Consider the following 22,217-nt stretch of genomic DNA (forward strand, 5'->3'; position numbering starts at 1 on the left):
TCCCACCACGGAGGGACTGTGTTTGCATTATGGTTCTTTTGTTTTAGGGAAAAGTCCCAGTCCGCAGTGATTGACACGAGCAAATGCCCCACTGGCCCACCAGTAGTGTGGGCCGGGTTTAGTGTCTATACTGACCTGTTAAAGGGTGAAGAGTGAGTGCCACGACCTTACATGACCCCGTGGTGACCTTTCAACTCTTTTGCAGCTGAGGCAGGGGGCAGGGCTCAGGATGGAGCAGGGTCAAGGGTGAACGAGAGAAAGTTAATATGTGTCACTTAGGCGCAGTTAACGCTTCTGTCACAGCGGTGGCAGTGGCTACACTCAGCGAGGCCTTATTACTGTTTATATGAGTTCTCCAGTCAAGGTTATTCAGGTCACAATATACATGCGTTATAATCGAGAGTAGGGCTGGGGCCGATTATGGTGATTCATCCCAGTGACAATTGTGTGTGTTTTTGCTGATATCGTCATATTGCAATTCATCATTTCTGTTTTTAATGGCGCCGTGAGTTTTTCCTGTCCCACTTTTCCTATTGTTCGGCCTCTGTTCGGTTCTAAGTGACCGACCGGTGGATATAACCAATCAGAATGAAGTGTGAAGCAGATGACTTTATTTATCTCTTAAAGACAGTAGAAAAAACATGAATTGTGATAGAATATAAATTGTGATCTGTCTCCAAGGAAATGGTGGTAAACATTTTTTGGCCATGTCGCCCGGCTCTAATGGTGAGCAGCAACTATGAGACATTTCAGTTCAAATAACTTTTGTATCTGGCTGTTTATGTGACAATAACATTACTTTTTCCTTCAGTTTGATTTCATAGTAGTAAGGAATATCAGTTTGATTTCAATGTGAATAAAATTGTGATGTTTCTTCTCACTTCTGCATATTTGATGTTGTGAGACCTTTAAATACACACATGATGCATAATCCGATCTTATCTTCTCATCTGATTCATTTAAGGCCTGTTATTCAGCACAGTCAGTTTTTGAGGATAAATAAATATATGCTAATGATAGTTTTGTTTCATGTTTTGCAGGTGAAGAAATCCCACAGTGACTCTCATGTTCCAGACCCCTCCAGCTCCAGGTGAGACACAGCGTAGGCCTAACTAAACTACAGAAGCTCCGGACAGGGTCACTCTTTTTCATCCAATCAGGCACGTCCACTTAGAATCATGGGAAATCAACTGCCTGACGCTTTACCAGCCACTTGATTCATGGTCATGGTAAAAAAGAAAGTGATCCAAGATTAAAAAACTATCTGGAAACAACTGCATACGACCATCCCAGACAGTTATTTGTGTGTCATAGTGCAATATCAGAGCGACAGAAAGGACTAAGGGGGATAAAGGAGCTTATGGTTCAAACTAAAACATGTTTCAAAAGGTTCAGGAAGTGATGCTTATTTCACAAAAAGATCAAAGTTTGAAATGAGATGCCTTGCAGTAATTTTACCTCAACTAATATTATAACAAACTAAAGTCACATTGATTCCAGAAATTGTGTGAATCAAAATCAACACTGGGATTGTGATCATCTGAAACAATTATTCTTCAAGTGTGAGTTTTGGGTTTTCATAATGATCTTTTTGAGGGTCATTAAACAGAAACAACATGGCACATTACAGGACTGTGATGGCGTTGCGGTTATATCATTATTACTATTACTGCCATCCAAGGTTTAGGAAGGATGGAGTAAGTGCGCTCCTCAATTTGAAAAAAACATGTGTAATTTAGTGAAATTGAATCGCAACCTACAATTAAGTCAATCATATTTAAAGGAGAGAAACTGTATATTCAATCGAATTCAGTTTTTCCATTAACTTGATTTTTGGAGGCACTTAAGCCGTAAAAAATGATGGCAATAGAAAACAGCAGTGTTAGTCTTCCTCAGCTGTGCGTTCTAATAGGATGCAGCGTATTTATGGGCAGACCAGCGATAATGTAAAAAACAGAGAAAGGAGTTTATGAAACACCAAGCAAGAAATGGACAAGAGAAGACAGAATCATTTCCTGGTGCTGAAAGACAAAAGGGAAGGACAAATGAGGAGAGCTGGAACAATCAGCAGAGGAAAATGTTTTACAGTCTCTTTCAGCTCTTTCATTTGCAATTGGTTTTGAGATTGTTTGACTTGGTACAGTAAACCGGTCATAATACAGTACTTTGCAAACTGTTACAGTATGCACGAATTATAATGTGTGCAAGTACATTTGTGCGATCTTGTTATGGTAAAGAATAATGCCTCATGGTCTCATTTAATTAACTTTAACTTTACTTTAGGAGAAATTCTTACAAAAAATGTACATAGTAAACTTTTTCAAACTTCTCATCTCTTTTAACTCAGATCATCTTCTGGCTCATTTCTGAAACCACAGGAAAAAAGTGTAAATTTGAGTTTTTGGACCATTGTTGGCTCATTTCTGTGTCAAGTTTTCTTTTAATAGATCACAAACTTAATGTTGGAACTCTCGTACGTAACAGTTTGTATGTACGCATGCTTTATAAATGAAACCCCAGAACATTATGAATTTCTTATACACTTCACTAATGTTTTGCACAGTTTGATACTTGCTATTTATGCTAAAAGATTCATCACTGTTGTCAGTCAGTGTTTAGCTGTAAATAGCTGGTTTTGACAGAAGCTGAATATGGCAGAGTATTTATCTTTTGGCTTGCTCTAGCTCTGGTCTCTTTACCCAGTTGAGAGTGATATGTTTATACCTGTCAGTCTGCCTGTGGGTTGCAGTCATGTGTGATACGGGCGGCTCGTAGCGCTGGTGTGGCCCAGGTCCAGACCGCAACACAGATGCAAATGCACACAGAGTAAACAGAGGGAGAACAGCAGCCCACATTGGGTTAGCTCTCACTCCATCTCTGTCATTGTGAGCTTTGAAGTGGCACACGAGAGCAGTGAGAGGCTGTCACAAGACTACACACTATGCAGATGTGGCAGGATATGTCATTGATGCATTTATAAGACTAAATGAGACATTTTAGACCTGATAAGACAATGTTACTGCTCTTATTTGCCCTGTTACACACGTTGTGTGTCAATGGAAAAAATGCTCTAGAGTTGAAGTAGATACATTCTGAAGAATGCATCCACTTCGCCTTTAAACATGCTCCTGAGTGTACCTGAGTCTTTATGAACTTCCTCTCACACAGACTATATTCCCACCTCATGTGCGGCCTGGTCCACTTGCATGTGGAACACATTGTAAAAGTAAAGCACGCTGGAAGGCTGTGGGTTTGTGTTGGAGCCCATACACACCCCCTCACTCCATAAAGAGCCTGCGGCCCGCTGACAATGTCCTCCGCACATGTTGGAGTGGGCTGACCGCTGCTGGGACATGTGGGATTTATGACGAATGTGAGGCGATAGTGTCAGAAATGTCCTCACCTCCAGGTTCATCGCTGTTTCTAAACACACTGTGTGTTTTGCAGGTCTATGGAAATGCAGGAGCTAGCACGTCCTCATAACTGTTTAGGAGTTGGGGACTCGACAGGCTCCAAGCTGGACAAGGACAGTCTGGGCAGCCCCTCAATCACTAATGGGACAGGGGGTGAGTGCAGACACTGCAGGGATGATAAACCATAGGCCATAGAAAGTTTCACTGTTTGCAGATGCATCTCATCTTTCAGTATAAAAGCAGAATTCTCTCTTCACAAAACACATGAAATACACAACATAATCAAAGCTGCTACACATGTAACATTCTCCACAAAATGTGTTTCATGTCAATATTGCTTATGTGGAGTAAAATAAAATGTAAATGAGGAGCTTAGGAGACAAAAGGAGAAGGGCCCGGGCAGATGCATACACAGACATTAACTCCAGTCCACCACATCAGACTGTGTGTAAACAGACTGAAGGCCTGCTCTGGCATCACATGCTCTGTGTGGAGTACAGTATTTATTTGAGCACAAGCCCAAAAGTCCCACTGGAAACTATTTCCTCGACATGAGCATTAAAGCATCAGCGCTCTTTTACATGTCAGCACCACTGAAACGCTCTCTCTCCATCTCTGCCTCTTTTCATTCACCTCTAACCCCATCTCATTCTTCTTTAGTCTTTTTCTTCACAACTGTTTTTGACCAGACGGATCGATGTAGTACCATTTGATTTAAGTGTGTCATTTTTGAGTGATGCTTTGATCTATTGGTCCTTTAACTCGCCACAAAAAACTCTTTTATTAGTATTTTCAGAAAGTTTGATATGACATGTTGCGTTCAGACCATATCAAACCACATGTAATCATCTCTGATGAGCTCATGGTTTGTGGCTTATGCAGAGTTCAGCAATGACTACATTCTGCAGCCAAAACAAACTGCATACCCAGCATTCCCTTCACCTGACATCAGCCAGTGCCATGGCAACTCATTTGTCCTCATCCCAAATGGTTTGAGGGACTGCTTAGCCTTCTGTGGAGGAAATTATGTTGTAATGTAATTCTCAGATGGTTTAGAAATTACATTTAATCTATGGTTTAAAGTTGTGGTTAGTCCTGCAAAATCAAGAAGCACAACCTGCAAAGTGAAGCCAGCGCATTATGACAACACTGACAGGCTTGTAGGTCATAATGAGTGATGTCCTGATCATCTTCCGCCCTCTAGGTGAAAACATGACAGTGTTAAACACGGCTGATTGGCTGTTGGGCTGCAGCAGCCCGTCCCCCGCCTCAGGCTCCAAGGACTATGGTACAGAAGGTGCATGTGTGTGGATTAAGCATTGGTTTCAGTCCCCAAGGCTCGCCATAGACCTGCTGTTGTTTGTTTTGGAAATGCAGTGCTTTTTGTTTGTTATGCAGTGATGTTTGCTTGTGGAACAATTTCATTTATAATGTCATACTTTATATATAAGTTTTACTTATAGGTTGAGCTGACTTTTTTGATGGGGTTGTATGAGATACTTAAAAGTCACTACATTGTAACACGATCTCATTGTGAAAGTAAAGAAAATGCAGATACAATTATAAGTCATTCTAATTAAATATAAACATATATAATTATAACAAACAGATATTTTGAATAGACCAAATCTTATATAATCCTCACAACCTGTGCTCTGACTATAAAAGTACTATTTGCAAATCCTGTTGGAACTGCATGTCTCGTTCTTTTTTTTTATAAAGATGTATTTTATTGTCTGTATGTTATGTCTAAACTTGTTGTTTATTTCTTTGTTTCAGTGAAAACGGAGCCGATGAACAACAGTGACACAGTGACCACCTCAGGAGACACAGTTCTGGACACGTACGCGGGCTCAGGTGCCTCACACTGAACATGCACCGCAGCACCACGTCCCAAACAAATGCCATCTTTCTGATCTGACTGGCGGCTGCTGAGAGCTCTAATCCCATGAAGAATGGCTTGTCCTCAGGTCACCCCATCACAGGCCAGAGGCTTGTTTATGGGTGTCTTTATAAAGCATTACCCTGACCTACGCCTGATGTCACAGAGGCTTTAAGCGCAGCAGGGAGCATGTCATTTCTACATTTTGACATCTCAATGACCACATACTAACGCAATACCTCTGCTGGACCCACTCACTACACAAACATGGCTGCTGTTCACTTACAATATTCTGTTTATTTGAACAGCACGATGTTTCTGCCACACACAGCCATGCACTTTACTGTTTAGGACTGTGTAGAATCTGAATGTAAAAGGAATTAGTCGCTGACCAACTTTTGTGTTTGCAGTCATCACAAGCAGTGGCTACAGCCCTCGATCAAGCCACCAGTACTCTCCACCTCTCTATCCGTCCAAGTAAGTTTTCTCATTAAAAAAAAACATTGATTTTAACTAAAAAGAGCATTCTTCAGTTACCAGAACGTTTGTTAGAAATACTCTGGTCTCTGTTGTCTCCTGATGTCCTGCAGACTAACATGCAAGCTCATGTTGTTCTCTTCATTGTAGGCCATACCCTCACATCCTCTCCACCCCCACGGCCCCGCCCATGCCCTCTTACCCGGGCCAACCCCAGTTCAGCAACATGCAGCAATCCACTGTCTACACATCCTACCCCCAGACAGGACAGTATGGACTGTCCACATATGGTAAAGCCCCAGATCAGTGTGAAGACATCCTTCATTTATTTTGTCTAAAAGTCCCTCAAATCCTATTCAGATCTGGGAGTGATGTTGCCAGGTATAAAGACCGAGAGCGGCCTGTCCCAGAGCCAGTCGCCCCTCCAGACTGGCCTCAGCTACAGCCCTGGATTCACCACACCTCAGCCGGGACAGACTGCCTACTCGCCCTATCAGATGCCAGGTCTGGAACAGTTTGTGTTTTTGGTGACATCCAGCGGAAAATGTGTTTTTCTATCTGGCTCTATTTATAAGCTATATTTGGACTTTGTGTTTGTTACATAGATCTGACTTTATTATCCACTGGACATGTGGAAATGTATGCAACGACTACCGTATATTTGTTTTGTTTTAGGTGCTCACAACGAAACACCAGTGGCTTGTGTAATTTATTTATGTATTTATCACAAAGATCTTTTCCAATTAAAGCCTGTGGCCGTGTCCCAATATCCACTCAGACAGTCCACACTTCAGATAGCTCAGTGTAGTCAAGGTGATAAAACAAGCAGTGTAAAACAAGTAGTGTGTGTATATATGGGTTAGGGTTATATAGGGAGCTATGCTGTATATATATATATATATATATATATATATATATATATATATATATATATATAGCACCAGTCTTCAGTTTATATCATGTTTTATCTTCCTTAATTGCTGTACATAATATATTATAATTATATATAATAATAATAATAATAATAATAATAATGAATTATTGTATTAATAATTAATAATCATAATAAATAATATTATGTCTGTCTGTGGGTACAACAATAATGTATATATATTTTTTTAATTTCCCTCAGGTTCCAGTTTTACTCCGTCCTCAGGCCTCTACTCAACTAACAACTCCAACCCCGCCAACTACACTGCCACACAGCAGGTACGGTTACACCAGCTGCACACAAAAACGTACATTTATGTCAAAGATTTTTGGTACGATGCTGTGGCGCCCACAAGGGTGGAAGTTGGATTTCAGTGATCTGTGTTTGGCACTTTAGACTGTAAGACTGGGCCGTTATGGACTATAATTTTAAAAGAAAGAATTGAAAGTGACATTTTATTCAATGAATGCACTGTTATATATCAGTCTGCATTCATGGTATTACCTTTTTATAAGGGCTTATAGTAGAACGTAGTGACAGGTTTAAAGATCCAACTCATAAAAGCGCCTATCTCCTGTGGGCCAGTAAAACTAGCAACACAAGGTTTTAATTGTCCGTGAGCAAAGAGGGAATAAAAGATAAAAAGGTCAAAAGGGGAAGCCAAAGCAAATCTGTCTCTCTTATTTCTTATTTTTTTCATGCATTAAATTTTATGCTCTGGTTCTTGGTCTCTCCAGGACTATCCCTCATATACAACGTTTGGCCAAAACCAGTACGCCCAGTATTATTCCACCTCCTCTTATGGGGGATATATACCCTCCAACAGCGTGGACGCGTCAGGGGCAACCACAGCCTACCAACTACAGGATCCCTCCCCTGCCATGACAGGACAAGCCGCCGAACTCCACCCAGGTCTGTAAAGAAACACTGGGGCTTTAAAGGGGACGCAGTATTCCCAATCAACCATGTTTCCTCATCATAAGTTTACTCAAAGTTGTATTTTGATTGATTCCTGCATGTTTGAGTAATGTTCTGCATGTCTCGAGTGCTCTGAAAATTCCTGTTTTCACCTACCACCCATCCCCACCCAAATTCAGGATTCTATAATATCATGTAGCCATTTAAAAAAATAAAACATGTAAAGGACAATCCACTGTTTGTTATAGTGAACTGTCAATATGAAGAGGCGGAGCTTATCGGTTTTGCAGTTTTGAACAGGAAGTCAATGACCCTGTTTCCATTATTCAGCCGTTTTAAATAAATGTTGTGGTTTACCATGAACAAAGTGTAAAATGATGATCTACTTATGTTGTATTTCTTCACTACGTTTCAGAAAAAAGCATAATATGTCTCCTTTAAACCACTTACGGGGAAAAAAGGCTAGATATATATAAAAATTTAACATTGGACCGTATCATTTCACTGCCGCTTCCTCACACTCTCTTTCACCCCATTTTGACTTGTCCACTTCTCTTGTGTGTTTCCCCCTCTTCATGCACCCCCTCGCTCGCCCCGTCCCTCTCTCTCTGATTGAGACATAACAAAATGAGAGGCGAAGCGTAGGGTCTGGTTCGAGTTATGAAGTAGTAGTGGAAGCATATGGCATTGACTGGGATACTAAGAAATAGACACAAATGTGAATATTGTAAATAACGTTATGCACAGGTTTGGATTACATTTTTTTACTTTTCATATTTATTGCACTCGCACCCATAGCTTTAAATCTTAATGTTATATGTGAGGCGGGGATTTGAACCGCGATCGGTCTTGCCAATTACTTTGAGTTATTAAACCTGACAACATGGCTTATAGCGGCTCAACTTTGACTTATGACTTTTCTCTAAGTGGATACAAGGCCCGTGGCACCTGTGGGAGACGCGCGGGCCACGTCATTACTGTTACCGTTGCCCCGACGTTGTAAATACGCGTCCGTTTGTGAATGGCTGGACTGTTCCTGGCTGATATTTGATCATTTGTGAGCTTTAAAAATGTTTGGTTTTCTGTTTGTGTGCGATCCTAGGGGATTTTGACACAGTGCAGAGCCCCTCCACGCCCATCAAAGAGCTGGACGATCGAGCCTGCCGGAGTGGGGGGTCCAAGTCGCGGGGCAGGGGCCGCAAAAATAACCCCTCCCCTCCCCCCGATAGCGATCTGGAGGTAAGAGTGCAAAACATGGGATATTTCCAACAATCACAAAGACAGACACAGACCACCCGCTTTAATTCGTACTGTATATTAAAAAAACTTATTTTTTCAACAGAGAGTTTTCGTGTGGGATTTGGATGAGACGATTATTGTCTTCCATTCGTTACTCACAGGATCTTATGCACAGAAATATGGCAAGGTAAGCTATTCATTATTCATTTTTGTGCTGTCTGCCCACTTTTTTGTAAGGAGTTAATGATCATTTTATAATATTTTGATTTACAGTTATTTAAATGTACTCACACCAAGTCAAAATTGTAGAAAATTGCAACTAAAAACTACTTTTAGAGCAAAATATGTGTCAAATTGCTGCATGAAAGAAAGACTCATTTCTCATTCAAATCTTCAATTGAAAAAAATAACAAGAAAGCTTTTTGCTGACTTACTGAACAAATATGCACAGTATCTATTGGACGTCTTGGGCAGATACCAGTCAACACTTTACCCTAATTTCAGTCAGTCTACTCTATTACATCAGTGCTCTACGGTCACTATTATTGTGACCTAGTTAATATTAAACCGTAATGAAACCGATATGAATATAATAAAAGTGTCTTTCGGTGTCAGTACAGTATCATGTAATCATTATTTCTGTCATAATTACGTTTCAGCCATGCACTGAGCGTATGTGGTGGTCTCTCACCCTCTAACATAGCAGCTACACTGTTTATAGTTGCCTTAATTAATTTTTACAACTCTTGGCTCTGACCTGGTTCACTCTATGTGGTCAGATTTATATAAAGGGTGACGTTGTTTCCTTTTAGGCAGAGGTTGGTTTGAACTCGGCGTCTTTTTGGAATCCACAAAAGTCCACTGATATCTCATTTGACGCGCAATACATACACAGGCATACACACTATTATAATAGTACAGGCCGTGTCACTGCGAGCAAAAAAAAAAAAGGCATTTTGCAATTTTGCTTCATTTAAGATTCGGAAGTAGGTTTTAATGGTTTAGGCCTTGGGGAGCTGTAAATGTGTGTTTGAGTGTGACAAGCCGCACCTCTGAGGCTGCTGAGTTTGGTTTATGCTGTAGTTAATGTACCAAAGCCAGAGGATGAGGTCACTGATTGAAAAAGTTCAGATTTGACGTTTAAATGATTAACGACCTGACAGATTAGCGCTGAAGAGGGACATGATCTTGTCGGATGTTTTGTCAAACTGATGATGACGAATATGCATTCATTATTGTAAAAGCTTTTTTTCTCCTTTAATTTGCCACTGACCTCAAGACATATAGTGGCAGCTGTGTCTGTTCACACCTCGCCCAAAATAGTGTTTTCACTGTTGACATAGCAACCGCCAGGCCGATGTACCCCTTCATAAAGCATTTAGGGAGACTTTTGGTTTAGACTTGGACTCTAGATGTGCTGGTGTATGTCAAAGAAGTCGGTTCATTTGTAGTGAATTGCATTATCTTCCAAAGCAACAGAGTAAATATTGAAAAGCTGAGGTCTGTCTCTGTGACTGAGGTGTTGTAGTTGATTTAATTTACCAGATAAATACAAGTCTTTCTGAAACCTGGTGTGACTGGTGCCAGATTCTACTGCTCAAGGGAAATGATCATTTTCAGTTTTGACTGTTTTGACAACTGTATCTGTCCTTTGGCTGTGGGCCAACTCAATTATTACCTGAAAGACAAACTCAAACACCTCCTGTCTCATGACAACAAAAGCAAGAGTTTACAGCTGCTGTCAGTGTTGGAAGGTCTCTTCTTTTCACTTTTGCACACTCTCCTCTCTCCCCCTTCTGCCTCACTTTCTCCCTCTCTCTCAGTCCTTCCTGTAGCTGCGGTCTATTCTGGTCGTCTGACGGCGTCAGCGAATCGCGCAGTGAGCTGTCGACCCTCGCTGACCTATCACAGATGATGTTTTTTGCAGATGGGACTGGCAGCGCAATGTGCTCTCCTTAAACACATGCCGCATAGGCTTTACCTCGTTCATGTAAAGACTGTCACGGCACGTACCCTTACAGGCCTGAGGAATGATGATGGGACAGAGCAAGTGCAACCTGCCTGTCAACATCTGAGTGGATTAGTGGGACATCCCAAAACTGCAGGGGCTGGAGCAGAGGAATCAGGTCACAGCAGTCAAGGATCCAATAGTTTAATTAAAGTTTAGTTAAGATGATAACTGTATGAACACTCAGAGATGTATGTGAATAAGTGTGTGACGTTGCACTGACATGGGCCTCTTTAGGATCCTCCTATGGCTGTGACTCTGGGTCTCAGGATGGAGGAGATGATCTTCAACCTGGCGGACACTCACTTGTTCTTCAATGACTTGGAGGTAGGCCTCATTCATCAGAAAATATTTGTATATACAGCCTGCATATTTTAAATGTCTATACCTAAAGTCAGTTTAATAGAGCTGTCAACATCTGACATACTTCACCACTAAAGGCACCACTAAAGTGCCTTTAGTGGTGACAAGATCCACACAAAACCTCTTGGACTGGATTTGATTTTTCTGTTGTGTGTCTTGTTCAGGAGTGTGATCAGGTTCACATTGATGATGTATCATCTGATGACAATGGTCAAGACTTAAGGTGAGAATATTTTTGGGAAAAATATCAATTATGTAAAATGTATAACTGCACAGTTGCCTAGTTGCACTTTTTTGTAGTCCTCTGCGTTTATTTGTTACTTGAATTAACCTGTACTGTAAAATATGTTCTCTGCGAAAGTAAATGTTATAAAATATGACGCCACAAATGTTGTAATGTTTGACCAGAGCAGATTTTTCAAATAAAACATATCATTATTATTGACAGTACTTACAGTTTTGCAACTGATGGCTTCCATGCAGCTGCAACCAGCGCCAACCTGTGCCTGGCCACGGGCGTGCGCGGCGGCGTTGACTGGATGAGGAAACTGGCCTTTCGCTACCGCCGCGTCAAAGAGCTGTATAGCACATACAAAAACAATGTGGGGGGTAAGGCACTCAGATCATGGGGTCTGCTTCTGGAGCTTTAACATGAAGAGAAGTTACAAATATATGTCTGAGGCAACGCTATATATATATATGTATATATATATATATAATTTTCCGGAGTATAAGTTGCAGCCGAAAAATGCATAATAGAGAAGAAAAAAACATATATAAGTCGCATTGTATATGATATGAGTATATGTCAAATTTTTGGGTGAAATTGATTAGATAAAATCCAAGACCATGAACAGACATTTCATCTTGAAATGCCATTTGAAATAGACAGAATAGAGAACAACATGGTGAATAGGTGTATATATGCTAACGTGTCTGGTATGTTAACGTAACATATGAACAGTTATTCAGATAACTATAGCATAAAGAACATGCTAACAAGTTTACCAAAGCATCAGTTTTACCCCAAATCACTAAATCCATTGAATTCTTCCTCCTCTGTGTCACTTCTAAACAACTCCACAAACTCCAGAGGAAGAGGAAGTGCAGATTCTTCTTCTGCGTCGCTTAGAGCCTAAAGTGCCCTCTTGTGGTTGCCAGTGTGAAAATAACGAGTTAACAATATCACATATAAGAGAGTATAAGTCGCACCCCGGCCAATCTATAAAAAATGGGTGAATTAACTTGTTATACAGCTTAGTGTACAGAATGTGCGGAATACCTAAATACTCCTTACTCCTTTACTCTAAATACTACCTAAATACTCCTTACTCCTTTACTCTAAATACTACCTAAATACTAATTACTCCTTTACTCTAAATACTACCTAAATACTCCTTACTCCTTTACTCTAAATACTACCTAAATACTCCATACTCCTTTTCTCTACAGACGTTAGCTTGTTTAAAATGGTGTGTATGTCCTGCGTTTCACTTCAGTGCTGTTGCATGTTTTAGGACTTTTGGGTCCAGCAAAGAGAGACGCCTGGCTGCAGCTCAGAGCGGAGGTGGAGGCTCTGACCGACTCCTGGCTCACACACGCACTTAAGTCTCTGTCCATCATCAGCTCCAGGTAACACACACTTATTATGATTTCAGAATATAGTTTACTCTGGTTCAAACACCACCCTTCTATCTGGTCCCGTAGGAGTAACTGTGTAAATGTGTTGGTGACGACGACGCAGCTCATCCCAGCTTTGGCTAAAGTCCTGTTATATAGTCTTGGCTCCGTGTTTCCTATTGAGAACATTTACAGTGCAACAAAAATAGGTAAGAGACTCAAAAACACTCACTTGCATCACTAAATACTGCTGCAAAAACTGGGGAAAAAAAGCATTCGGGACATTTTCACATACCATATAATAATTGTGTGAGCTAAGCTAATTCCAACTATCGTTACCTCAATAGAGCTCAACAAAAGAATGTCTTACAGTAAGTCAATAATATAGATACCGCTGGAACCACCGTTATTACTACTACTACTACAATTACTACTACTACTACTACTACTACTACTCCTACTACTACTAGTAGTAGTACTACTACTACTGCTGCTACTACTACTTCTACTACCATCACTACCACTACTATTACTACTATGGATTATAACGTCCATTGTTACACAATTAAATCGCATCCTACTTATATACTATGTAAAAAAAAATTAAGAAATGTGAACACAAGCCTTAAAATGCCATTTTGAATGACTAGACTTGCACTTGCATTTCAGTGAAAGTATCTAGTAGTAATCCTTTTGTTTGGATCTAGTTGTTCATATGATTAGAGAATTGTATAGCTCGTTCAAAATGATGTCTGATATATATTACACTTGGCATGACTAGTATTAGCATTTAGTTCATATCTACTCACCCTTACAGCTTCATTACTAAGCCTTAGTTAAACGTGACACTTGTGGCCCGAACCCCCACACTCTGAGTGGATTTCATTATCAGCCAGTTGCAAAATACTGGTACTGCGTCCAAATTCCAATTAACTCACTTTTACTCAAATGAAATCCCTCAAACTCAAGCCAAATGTCTGTATTTTGTTTAACCACACTCTGTCCCACACAAATCATGTAACAGTGTTTTAACCATGATGTCCATAACATTGTACCGTATGCACACTGACCTGTTGCATATGACTTGATTTGTACAAAAAGTACTGTAGAAAAAAGGACTGCAGTAGTTAGTTTGCTTGTCCAGACTGAGAATCACATTGTTTTCATGAAAATAGTAATTACGATTCTTGTAAAATAATAATTAATTAATACCACGTAATCAGATTTAACTGGCCTATTACTGACATGTACATTATGGGCTGTATGGGCTGCACAGTAAAGTACTCTATGTCAGTGGTTCTCAAAGTGGGGTCCAGTGTGATAACATTGATTAGTCGAATACTACAACATCTTATACAATCCCAGAGATATAAAGATGTAAAGGACTACACCAATAGAATAAATAGTATATTGAAAGACTATGAGAAATTAATCTTTCATCCAGATTTGGTTATAAACATTGTGTGAACTTCTATCTATCCTGATGCCATTGTGGAGAACAATGTAGAGTCCCTCATACCAATAAAGTGCAAAAGGTTTGAGGACCTCTGCTCTATGAAGTTCATCTATATATAAAGTAAACAAATAAAACGCTGTGAAAGCCATGTGTTTGTCTCTAGGCAAAGAGAGCTGTTTTGAGCGTATAGTGTCCCGCTTTGGCACTAACATTACATATGTTGTGATTGGCGATGGGAAGGATGAAGAGCATGCAGCCAGCCAGGTAAACAACACACTTAACCACTCTGACCTCTGTTTATTTTTTTTGCAGGGAAAGAGAGTTGCTTTGAGCGCATAATGCAAAGGTTTGGCAGGAAAGTAGTGTATGTTGTAATTGGGGACGGTGTAGAAGAGGAGCAGGCGGCCAAAAAGGTAACGCCTTCATGACCCCGCCTTCTCCGAGCAGCGTGAGCTCTGATTGGACGAGGCCTGCCTTGGTGTGCTCTCGTAGATGTTTTGCCCTGGTCGTTTGATTCTTTCTGTTCTGCTATTGTGGATTTTCTGACTTTACTTGCAAAGTTATTCCAAAGTTATATTCCAGCTCAGACAGCTCCTGCGTTTTCAGCTTATTCTTGAAATGCTTGTTTTTGCTACAGCCATATTTATTTGTCATGGTCGACAATAATATCGTTGGCTGTCCAGAATGATGCTTTGTTGTTCAAAGCAGGTTGCTTGTTGTTTGGGTTTGGTTGGGCCAAATGCTTACTAAGGTGACTCATAAATGCTGGAGCAATATTTACAATATAAACAGAATGCAATGGTTTGCAATTCAAAAAATATATATTAAATAAAATAAATAATATTCATTATTGACTAACTTTATTGCATTTACTATATGTGTTGTTTATTTGTTTTCACAGACTAGCAACACCTAATGCTCTCTTTTATGCAAACATTGTAAATCAGTGCATTCTGTTTGAGTTCACATTTTTTCATAGCATTCAGTGATGTGACATATTTAATATTTGAATATGTGTCCTCTTCTTCCCTTTGGGTTCATTCATTCGCAGTGCTGGGTATTTCAAGCAAAAATTAAAATGCATGGATTATGTTTGCAGTGCTTTAGAAAAGCAAGCTACAAGCTACGTGAATGTAGCTTGCTTGACCCGAGGTGGTGGTGTGAAAAGGATTTCCCTGGAGCACGCCACACATATAAGGTTTACTAACGTGTCCCTCCTTTCTCTAGCACAACATGCCTTTCTGGAGGATATCCAGTCACTCTGACCTGCTGGCGTTACACCAAGCACTGGAGTTTGAGTACCTGTAACTAATACTGCAATATGGACTTATGATATGGACATTGTCAGCCAGGCAGCCCCTTCTTTTGTATAACTATTTAAGAACAAATACACCGCAAATGTTTTTGTGATTTTTTTTTATTTTTTTTTTGGAACGTCTGGATTTACAAACTGAATGGTCTTAAGATGTATATGGGAAAAGAAGAAACAGGAACAGCTCATGGTAGTGAGAGGGAACTACAGCAAGCTGGGGTGGACAAAACCCAAAATGTTGCTTTGTGAGCCTTTTCCAAGATGTGGACAGTCGGGATAAAGCGTCTGGATGTGCACAGGAACTGCAGCTGTGTTTACTTTGAAGTGTTTCTCTGGTCATATGATAATCACATAACTGCAATATGGGGAAACTTGTGTAAATTATTTACAATAGACTTAAGGGCAGCATTGGGTGTTTTTCATTGAAGAGTCTAACTTCGGGGTCTTTAATTTTATGATTTTTGTAAGGGTATTTTTTTCTTTTTGAAAGTTGAGAATGTGAGTCATGATGTGTTGTGCCTTAATTATTTGGATGTCTTTTATTCAGAAATGTATGTATGTAGGATATAAAGGATAAACTCTTTAAAATGTCTAAATTTTCTTTTCAACACTTTGTTCACATCATCTGCCAATGATGAAATGTACAATATTCCAACATATATAAATCTACAGGGTCTGTACCAACTTTAAACCCATAACAGGATTTCATGTTTGACGTTGTTTGGTGAGATGTGGTAAATAATGATCATTTATCAGTCAAGTTGCAGTTTGTGAAGGAAATCTGACCCAAAAAAAGGGTTAAAATTACAGGAAGTAGTGCCGAGTTAAACAGAATAAAAAAGAACCTTATTAAAAGCACCATTCTACCAAAGATGCAGAGAAACTGCTTTTTACAGTTTAAATAATAATTTAACAAAATCAACTTGTCAGGTGTAATTATTTGTCAAATCAAAACTATTGTATGTTTAAAATTGATTTTGGCCCTTTTTTATTACAATTTGGTTGCTAAGTGACAGTGGTGGAATTACCCATGTCATATTTGCTGGACATGTCAAATCAGGAAGTGACAAAGACACCAAAATTGCCAAATTGGAGAAAAGCTGGCAAAATGTTTGGTCAAATCTTAAATATTATCATATTCCCTTTGTTTTAATGAAAAATGTAGTCTAACGTTTCATATAGACTTTAATTTTGGGACAACAATCTTCGATGGCAGCAGAAGAGCCCATCTTGCCGGGACGACACTGGACACATCTGTGACACAAGGGCGGGTGCTATGAGTGTTCTCTGAATATAGACCTTCTAATTTGACCCACTGCATTATTGGCTTGTTGATGGGAAAGAACAATGCACAGATCTATCATTTAGATCAGTGGTAGAGTTTACAGCAGTGAGAATTTTGTCAACTAAGAGTCATGTTTTCATCATGTCTTATTTTTGCTAACTAAAACTAAATAAAACGAATCTGAAATACTAAAATTACCAAAATAACATGCATTAACAGCAAATAAAACTGACCAAAGATATGTCAACTTAAGGACTAATATCTTTATCAAATAACACAAACATGAAGTAAGGGTTAAATGCAGACTAGTGCCACTTCAATCCTAGAGCCTCAAACCAGAGGAAACAAACTCAGCATTCAACTACAATTAGACTTAAATAACTATGGAATTCTATTTTTTATTTTTTAAAGACTAAACCGTATTTCAACTTAATAAAATACTTGTTTACAGATTTATCTGCTATTCTAATCCAGAGCATTTATTTGTTGCTTAACCATTTTATTTTGTGACCGAATGCTGTTGATTCATTGAAGTTTCGCAAAAAGTAGGTCATGCAGTTACATTTACTTGAGCAACTTTCATGATTGTACTTTTACTTCTTGAGTGATATTCTGTGTTGGTTACTTTTCATACTGTGACTAAATCTACAACTGACAAAAGCTTTAGACATGAAATTCAACATTTGTTCTACACAACTCCTTGATTAAGTTTCAATTTTGTTTTATCCTTTTAAAATACCAGATTGAGAAATGTGTTGTGGTTCATTTTATATAAACTTAAAATTATAAATCAGAAGTTATGTTCATAAAGTTACTCTTAAAATTACTTCACTCTTTTCTTGAGTACAATTTTGGCTCCTCTACAGTTCACACATCCAGTTTAGAGAGATCATTGTCCACCCCTGGTGGTGACAAGAGTACACAGCATTTTTACCCCAAGAATCAAGTGGCAAAAATACCGCTGCTGCTCCAGTGCACCACGTTTAAAGGCGCAATGGACGATTTTTCGGCGATTTGAGAACGCAGGCGGAGTGCGCACGTGCACTCCCCCGTGTGGACTGATACAACACACACGTGTGTTTGTTTATTAGCGCGACGGATCGCATCACATCTCTCGTCTCCCGTAGATTTCTGTCCACTGCTGAGTCAGCTCGAACTGTCTCAGTCTTCATTTTGCCCCGTACACTGAGGGAACTATATTATGATAGATCCAAGCGCTTACGCACGCGGAAACGAACCGCACGCAGCTGCAGGTGAGCGGTAGGTGCGTTTCATGATTGATACGTGGCAGGACAAATGATTTATCCACACCACGAGGAAATATGATAAAAAAATGTGCTGAAAAAAAATCGTCCATTCCACCTTTAAAACTACATCTTAGATGTGGCCTGAAGCTTACACTAATGGAAATTTACTGCATCATTTAACTTTCAGACATCCTTTAACATTTAAGTCTGTGGAAGCGCAATTATGACCAGAGAATAAAGTTTTTAACATTTTATTGCCAGTTTACTTCTTGGATTTGAAGTATTCTTCAATGACATCCTTGGCTTGAGACTCTTTGCCATAGTCCTGTGGGGGGGAAAGCTGGTCAGATTGTGCAGTGCTTTACAGATGGGTACATTTATCCTCTTAAGTGCAGTGTAGCCAATCTTAGGGACCCCAGACACCACAAGCAGACGGCAGGGTTCGTACATAGGCAATGATTTAGCCAGTTATTACATCAGTTACTTGACACAGGGAAAAGCAGCTGCACTTGACTGGCATCGGATCCCACAAACCGTAGAAGCCTAATATATGCAAAGTGCACAAAAACGTACCTTCACAACCACACAGCTGCAGCCCACCACTTTGCGGGGTTTGCCCTCACGGTCAATCTTGCAAAGACCAACCCACTCACCAAGCTTCTTGTTATCGTCAACCTGAAAATAAAAACACTTGTAAAGTCACTCAAGCTTACAAACATGTGATATTCAGTCACTTTTATTGAGCTGCATCTCAGACAGAAATTGGGTAACAAAGGCAATCTCCTCACAGTATTCAGAAGAGGGAGCCAAATTATCATCACTGATACAGCAAGACAAAGTAATCAGATTTGTCCATTCAGTCAATTCCACTTGCACCACCGTCTACAGCCTATTTAAATCAAAGCAGCATCTCTAGACCGGCACTTCATACATCACAGCCTACAGAAGTGAGGCGTTTGAGTTTGTACCTTAATAAGGTTGATCTGATGCTCGGCGCAGAGGGCCTCCACCAGCTTAACGTACATGGGCTCGTCGCAGTTGGCGGCAAGGACACACAGATGAGCCTGGCGTCTACAAGAGAAGCAGACTTCACCAACGGAACAGATCTTTTATTACACACAATTTAGCAATCCAAGTGCAAATCTCAGACAGAAATTGGGTAACAATGGCAGATTTCCTCACAGGATTCAGAAGAGGGAGCCAAATTATCATCAGCGACAAGTCTCGGTAATCAAGAATAATAAAAGACTGCCACATACTTGTCCAGGGCTTTAGCGGCCTCACGGATCCCACGCGCCAGACCATCGTGGATGAGTGCGGTCTTGAGCACTTCCGGCAGAGCCGTGTTGACATCCATCACACCTCCAGCAGCGACGCTACAGACACATGGAACAGTGGGTTAGTTCAACTGATTATTAGACCGGGTTAATGCTACAGAAGTATAGTTTCCAGCGTGTCAGAAAGTGCGTCTCACTCATAGAGGAGTGAAGGGGTATCCGACAAAAGAACAAGATCATCACTGACGCCAGACAATAAAGCTCCTGCAGGACATGGCTTTTCATTTTAAATTGGTATTTTGTGTTGTCTGCAGCACCACTCAAAATAAGTAGTGCCATTTTTGTACTTAACGCGTATAAGCTTGTAGTGGACTGACACACAGAAACATGGCAAATCCAAGTTGCGCTAGCCAGGAATTAAAACACCCTTTATAGAACCAACTCCAGACTAATTATGTGCATGATAAAAGTTCTTACGGAAATACTTTAAAATGCGATGGGATTTACAACATGATCAGCTTATTTAACAGGAAACCCTGATGCTTTAGACGAGGTAGCAAGACTTACCCTTCCTCGGCCATTGTAGATTATTGATGGATGGAGGACTTAAATTTCTGCAATACATAAGAAATAAAACAGAGCGGTTAATATTGACCCTAAATGTTGCATTCAGAAACTTTAAGAATGCGTGATGTTTGTTTATTTCAACAGATTGTGTCGGTAAAATTGAAAACCCACCCGTTCCTCCACTCGGTCAGCGGGTAAAGAGGACGTCATCAGTGCGCGACATTGGTTTATTTGTTAGAAAGGCCCGTGATAGGCGCCCATGTATCTGCCTGTAAATCTTAGTACAAATAAATCCATCAAAGGAACTTTTGCATGGATCTAGTAAATTATCTTTGCACATTTAATTCAACCATTGTTTTACATTTTATTCAACTGGATTGACGTAGAAGAATGACAGACACCAGACAAAAGAAACTATGAAGAGTTTTCTTTATTTTCGCCTATGGTCATATTATTAATTATGGACATTAGAGAGTTGTAAGAAGAAGCATATCTAAATTAAGATTTCTGGGTTGGGCTATTGCCAATTACAAATTAATGTTGTCAATGAAGTATTACAGACATTTTTGGTGTAAAATTGCTTTATTCCAAGCACTGTATGTATATGTATGTATATATATATATATATATATATAATGTATTTATTTTTTTATTTTTTTCAGTTCAATGATCAAGTCCAGGAGTGTTATGTATTTGCAAGCTCTTCTTCTTCTTCTGTTGTTGTTGTTGTTGTTGTTTTATGGCGGTTGGCATCCAATTGTTGCATTACCGCCAGACTTTATTCCTCAGACTTTTCGTAGTCCTGTTTTATGGCGGCTGGTATCCAAGTGTAAGCTCTTTTAAAGTTTTAGAAAGGCTTCTAGATTTTCATCTTCAATGGCATTCTGAAATCCTGTGTAGTCCTAGAAGAAGAAAAAGAAAGTGGACATTAGATTACTGACAATTACAAAGAAATATAGGTGGTGGTTGTTGTTGTTGTTGTTCTTTTTTATTTTTGTATATTTATATTGTTATGTATAAATTAAGTTTTATAATGAGAAAACATGGCACAGAACTATGGTACTTAAACTATTATTACCCAATTGAAAACCCATGCAATGAACCATTACAACAATTTCAGTTGCTAGAGAGGTCCAATTATGTGTTGGGTAACTTGCCACAGGTAAACAGATAAAACAATTGACAATTCATATTTATTAAATTGGTGGGTGTTGAAGTTTTTGCTTCAGTAGTAAATAATGTTAATGATAATGAGGTCTCAAAACATTAATTTGTAATGTACATTTAAAGCCTGATACTTACCCCACAGTAGGAATCTCCTCTGCAGATTTGAGGTGGCAGAGCAGTGGAATCACCCGCAATCTTTCTCATTAAAATTTTATCATCAGAATTCTGAGAAATATCCACAGGCTTGAAAGCAATTTTTTTAGACGTAAGAACACTAAAGATCCATTCTTGTCTTTTCTTCATCTGGAAGAAAGTACAGTGTGTCAGAGTGGAGGTTAGAAATATAAGAATAAAGTTTCAAACCATAACAAAAAAAAAACATCTTACCTCCACATTTCCACTGACGCTGGAATAAAACACATTAAGGGCCATATTTTAGGCAAAAGTAATAGGAACTCTTTCAAAGAGGAGAGTGACTGAGGAAAACATTAGCAGTGAAGGAGGAATGTGGCAGGGGTTGGAGCAAGCGAAAGACCAGGTGAGCAGGTTTGAACAAGGTTTGTTGCCTGTCTGGGATGCCACACCTCTCATGACAGCAGTTCCAGTTGGAGCTTGTCCGCACGCACGCACACACACACACTAAAGTTTTATTCATGAAACATTTTTATTATTAGTTCAGCCGATGAAGTCAGAATGTAATCATTGAGTTGCAGATTTGGTTTATAAGCAGCAGGTCCATATTTATTTAGGATAAATCAAGCTTGTTTAAACCACAGATTTACATTGATTCTACAATGAAAATGATAAAATAACAGTAAGTAATATCATTTTTGTAATAAAGAAAAAAAGCATGGTATAAGTTTTACTCATAACATAACTTCCAGGATACATAAAAATGGTGTTCAGATTATTATAAGCAGATGATATATAGGCAATGTCAATAGATATTATTATTATATATTCTGGATCAAATTAAAATTAAATTCCTTGGTTACAATATGTCCAAATTTGTCTGTGGACACTTATTTTTTCTTTTTCTTTTTTTTTTTTTTTAA

At 39.3% G+C, this 22,217-nt stretch overlaps 3 protein-coding genes and 3 non-coding genes across 14 annotated transcripts in view; 1 reads left to right on the forward strand and 5 right to left on the reverse strand.

Moving 5' to 3' along the window:
* eya4 (EYA transcriptional coactivator and phosphatase 4) overlaps positions 1-16,207 on the forward strand; it is a 41,548-nt gene extending 25,341 nt beyond the window's left edge. For 2 of the 9 annotated variants that reach the window (XM_072441977.1, XM_072441983.1), the window contains 19 exons: positions 1,041-1,090; positions 3,448-3,566; positions 4,618-4,710; positions 5,193-5,270; positions 5,706-5,772; positions 5,923-6,062; positions 6,133-6,276; positions 6,905-6,981; positions 7,441-7,615; positions 8,724-8,860; positions 8,964-9,047; positions 11,106-11,195; positions 11,396-11,454; positions 11,680-11,840; positions 12,749-12,863; positions 12,939-13,060; positions 13,199-13,222; positions 14,620-14,720; positions 15,535-16,207. In XM_072441977.1, the coding sequence (XP_072298078.1) occupies positions 1,041-1,090; positions 3,448-3,566; positions 4,618-4,710; positions 5,193-5,270; positions 5,706-5,772; positions 5,923-6,062; positions 6,133-6,276; positions 6,905-6,981; positions 7,441-7,615; positions 8,724-8,860; positions 8,964-9,047; positions 11,106-11,195; positions 11,396-11,454; positions 11,680-11,840; positions 12,749-12,863; positions 12,939-13,060; positions 13,199-13,222; positions 14,620-14,720; positions 15,535-15,615 (1,917 nt within the window). In that variant the 3' untranslated portion in view covers positions 15,616-16,207. Of the gene's footprint in view, positions 1-1,040; positions 1,091-3,447; positions 3,567-4,617; positions 4,711-5,192; positions 5,271-5,705; positions 5,773-5,922; positions 6,063-6,132; positions 6,277-6,904; positions 6,982-7,440; positions 7,616-8,723; positions 8,861-8,963; positions 9,048-11,105; positions 11,196-11,395; positions 11,455-11,679; positions 11,841-12,748; positions 12,864-12,938; positions 13,061-13,198; positions 13,223-14,470; positions 14,572-14,619; positions 14,721-15,534 lie in introns of all 9 variants that reach the window. The other 7 variants (XM_072441978.1, XM_072441980.1, XM_072441979.1 and 4 more) reach the window with 7 other exon arrangements.
* A 2,183-nt stretch (positions 16,208-18,390) lies between these two features.
* Positions 18,391-20,241, reverse strand: rps12 (ribosomal protein S12). The gene is made up of 6 exons (XM_072441994.1): positions 20,167-20,241; positions 19,996-20,042; positions 19,411-19,527; positions 19,120-19,222; positions 18,725-18,826; positions 18,391-18,476 (listed from the first exon to the last, which is right to left on the reverse strand). Exons 2-6 carry the CDS (start codon positions 20,007-20,009, stop codon positions 18,414-18,416), a joined length of 399 nt encoding a protein of 132 aa, XP_072298095.1. The 5' UTR covers positions 20,010-20,042; positions 20,167-20,241; the 3' UTR covers positions 18,391-18,413.
* LOC140365654 (small nucleolar RNA SNORD100) lies at positions 18,897-18,979 on the reverse strand. Its single transcript, XR_011927846.1, has one exon. It is a non-coding gene; the product is annotated as a small nucleolar RNA SNORD100 (small nucleolar RNA).
* Positions 19,290-19,373, reverse strand: LOC140365658 (small nucleolar RNA SNORD100). The gene has a single exon (XR_011927847.1). It is a non-coding gene; the product is annotated as a small nucleolar RNA SNORD100 (small nucleolar RNA).
* On the reverse strand, positions 19,603-19,677 carry LOC140365639 (small nucleolar RNA SNORD101). The gene has a single exon (XR_011927843.1). It is a non-coding gene; the product is annotated as a small nucleolar RNA SNORD101 (small nucleolar RNA).
* A 415-nt stretch (positions 20,242-20,656) lies between the features above and the next one.
* Positions 20,657-21,711, reverse strand: LOC140356990 (SH3 domain-binding glutamic acid-rich-like protein 3). Its single transcript, XM_072441995.1, has 4 exons — positions 21,550-21,711; positions 21,298-21,465; positions 20,827-20,897; positions 20,657-20,692 (listed from the first exon to the last, which is right to left on the reverse strand). Exons 1-3 carry the CDS (start codon positions 21,592-21,594, stop codon positions 20,835-20,837), a joined length of 276 nt encoding a protein of 91 aa, XP_072298096.1. The 5' UTR covers positions 21,595-21,711; the 3' UTR covers positions 20,657-20,692; positions 20,827-20,834.
* Positions 21,712-22,217: the final 506 nt, after the last annotated feature.

The sequence above is a fragment of the Eucyclogobius newberryi genome, unplaced genomic scaffold (genome assembly GCF_026437365.1).
Source record: "Eucyclogobius newberryi isolate DKJ021-1_F unplaced genomic scaffold, fEucNew1.0.hap1 SCAF_1, whole genome shotgun sequence".
Taxonomy (NCBI): domain Eukaryota; kingdom Metazoa; phylum Chordata; class Actinopteri; order Gobiiformes; family Gobiidae; genus Eucyclogobius; species Eucyclogobius newberryi.

Coding starts and splice junctions, on each gene's coding strand:
- rps12 (XM_072441994.1), bottom strand. Junction 19,223..19,410: donor GCCGCTAAAGCCCTGGACAA/GTATGTGGCAGT, acceptor CTTCTCTTGTAG/ACGCCAGGCTCATCTGTGTG. Junction 18,477..18,724: donor GCAGCTGTGTGGTTGTGAAG/GTACGTTTTTGT, acceptor TCCCCCCCACAG/GACTATGGCAAAGAGTCTCA.
- LOC140356990 (XM_072441995.1), bottom strand. CDS start 21,594: ATGGCCCTTAATGTGTTTTATTCCAGCGTCAGTGGAAATGTGGAG. Junction 21,466..21,549: donor GCGTCAGTGGAAATGTGGAG/GTAAGATGTTTT, acceptor ACTTTCTTCCAG/ATGAAGAAAAGACAAGAATG. Junction 20,898..21,297: donor GAGGAGATTCCTACTGTGGG/GTAAGTATCAGG, acceptor TTCTTCTTCTAG/GACTACACAGGATTTCAGAA.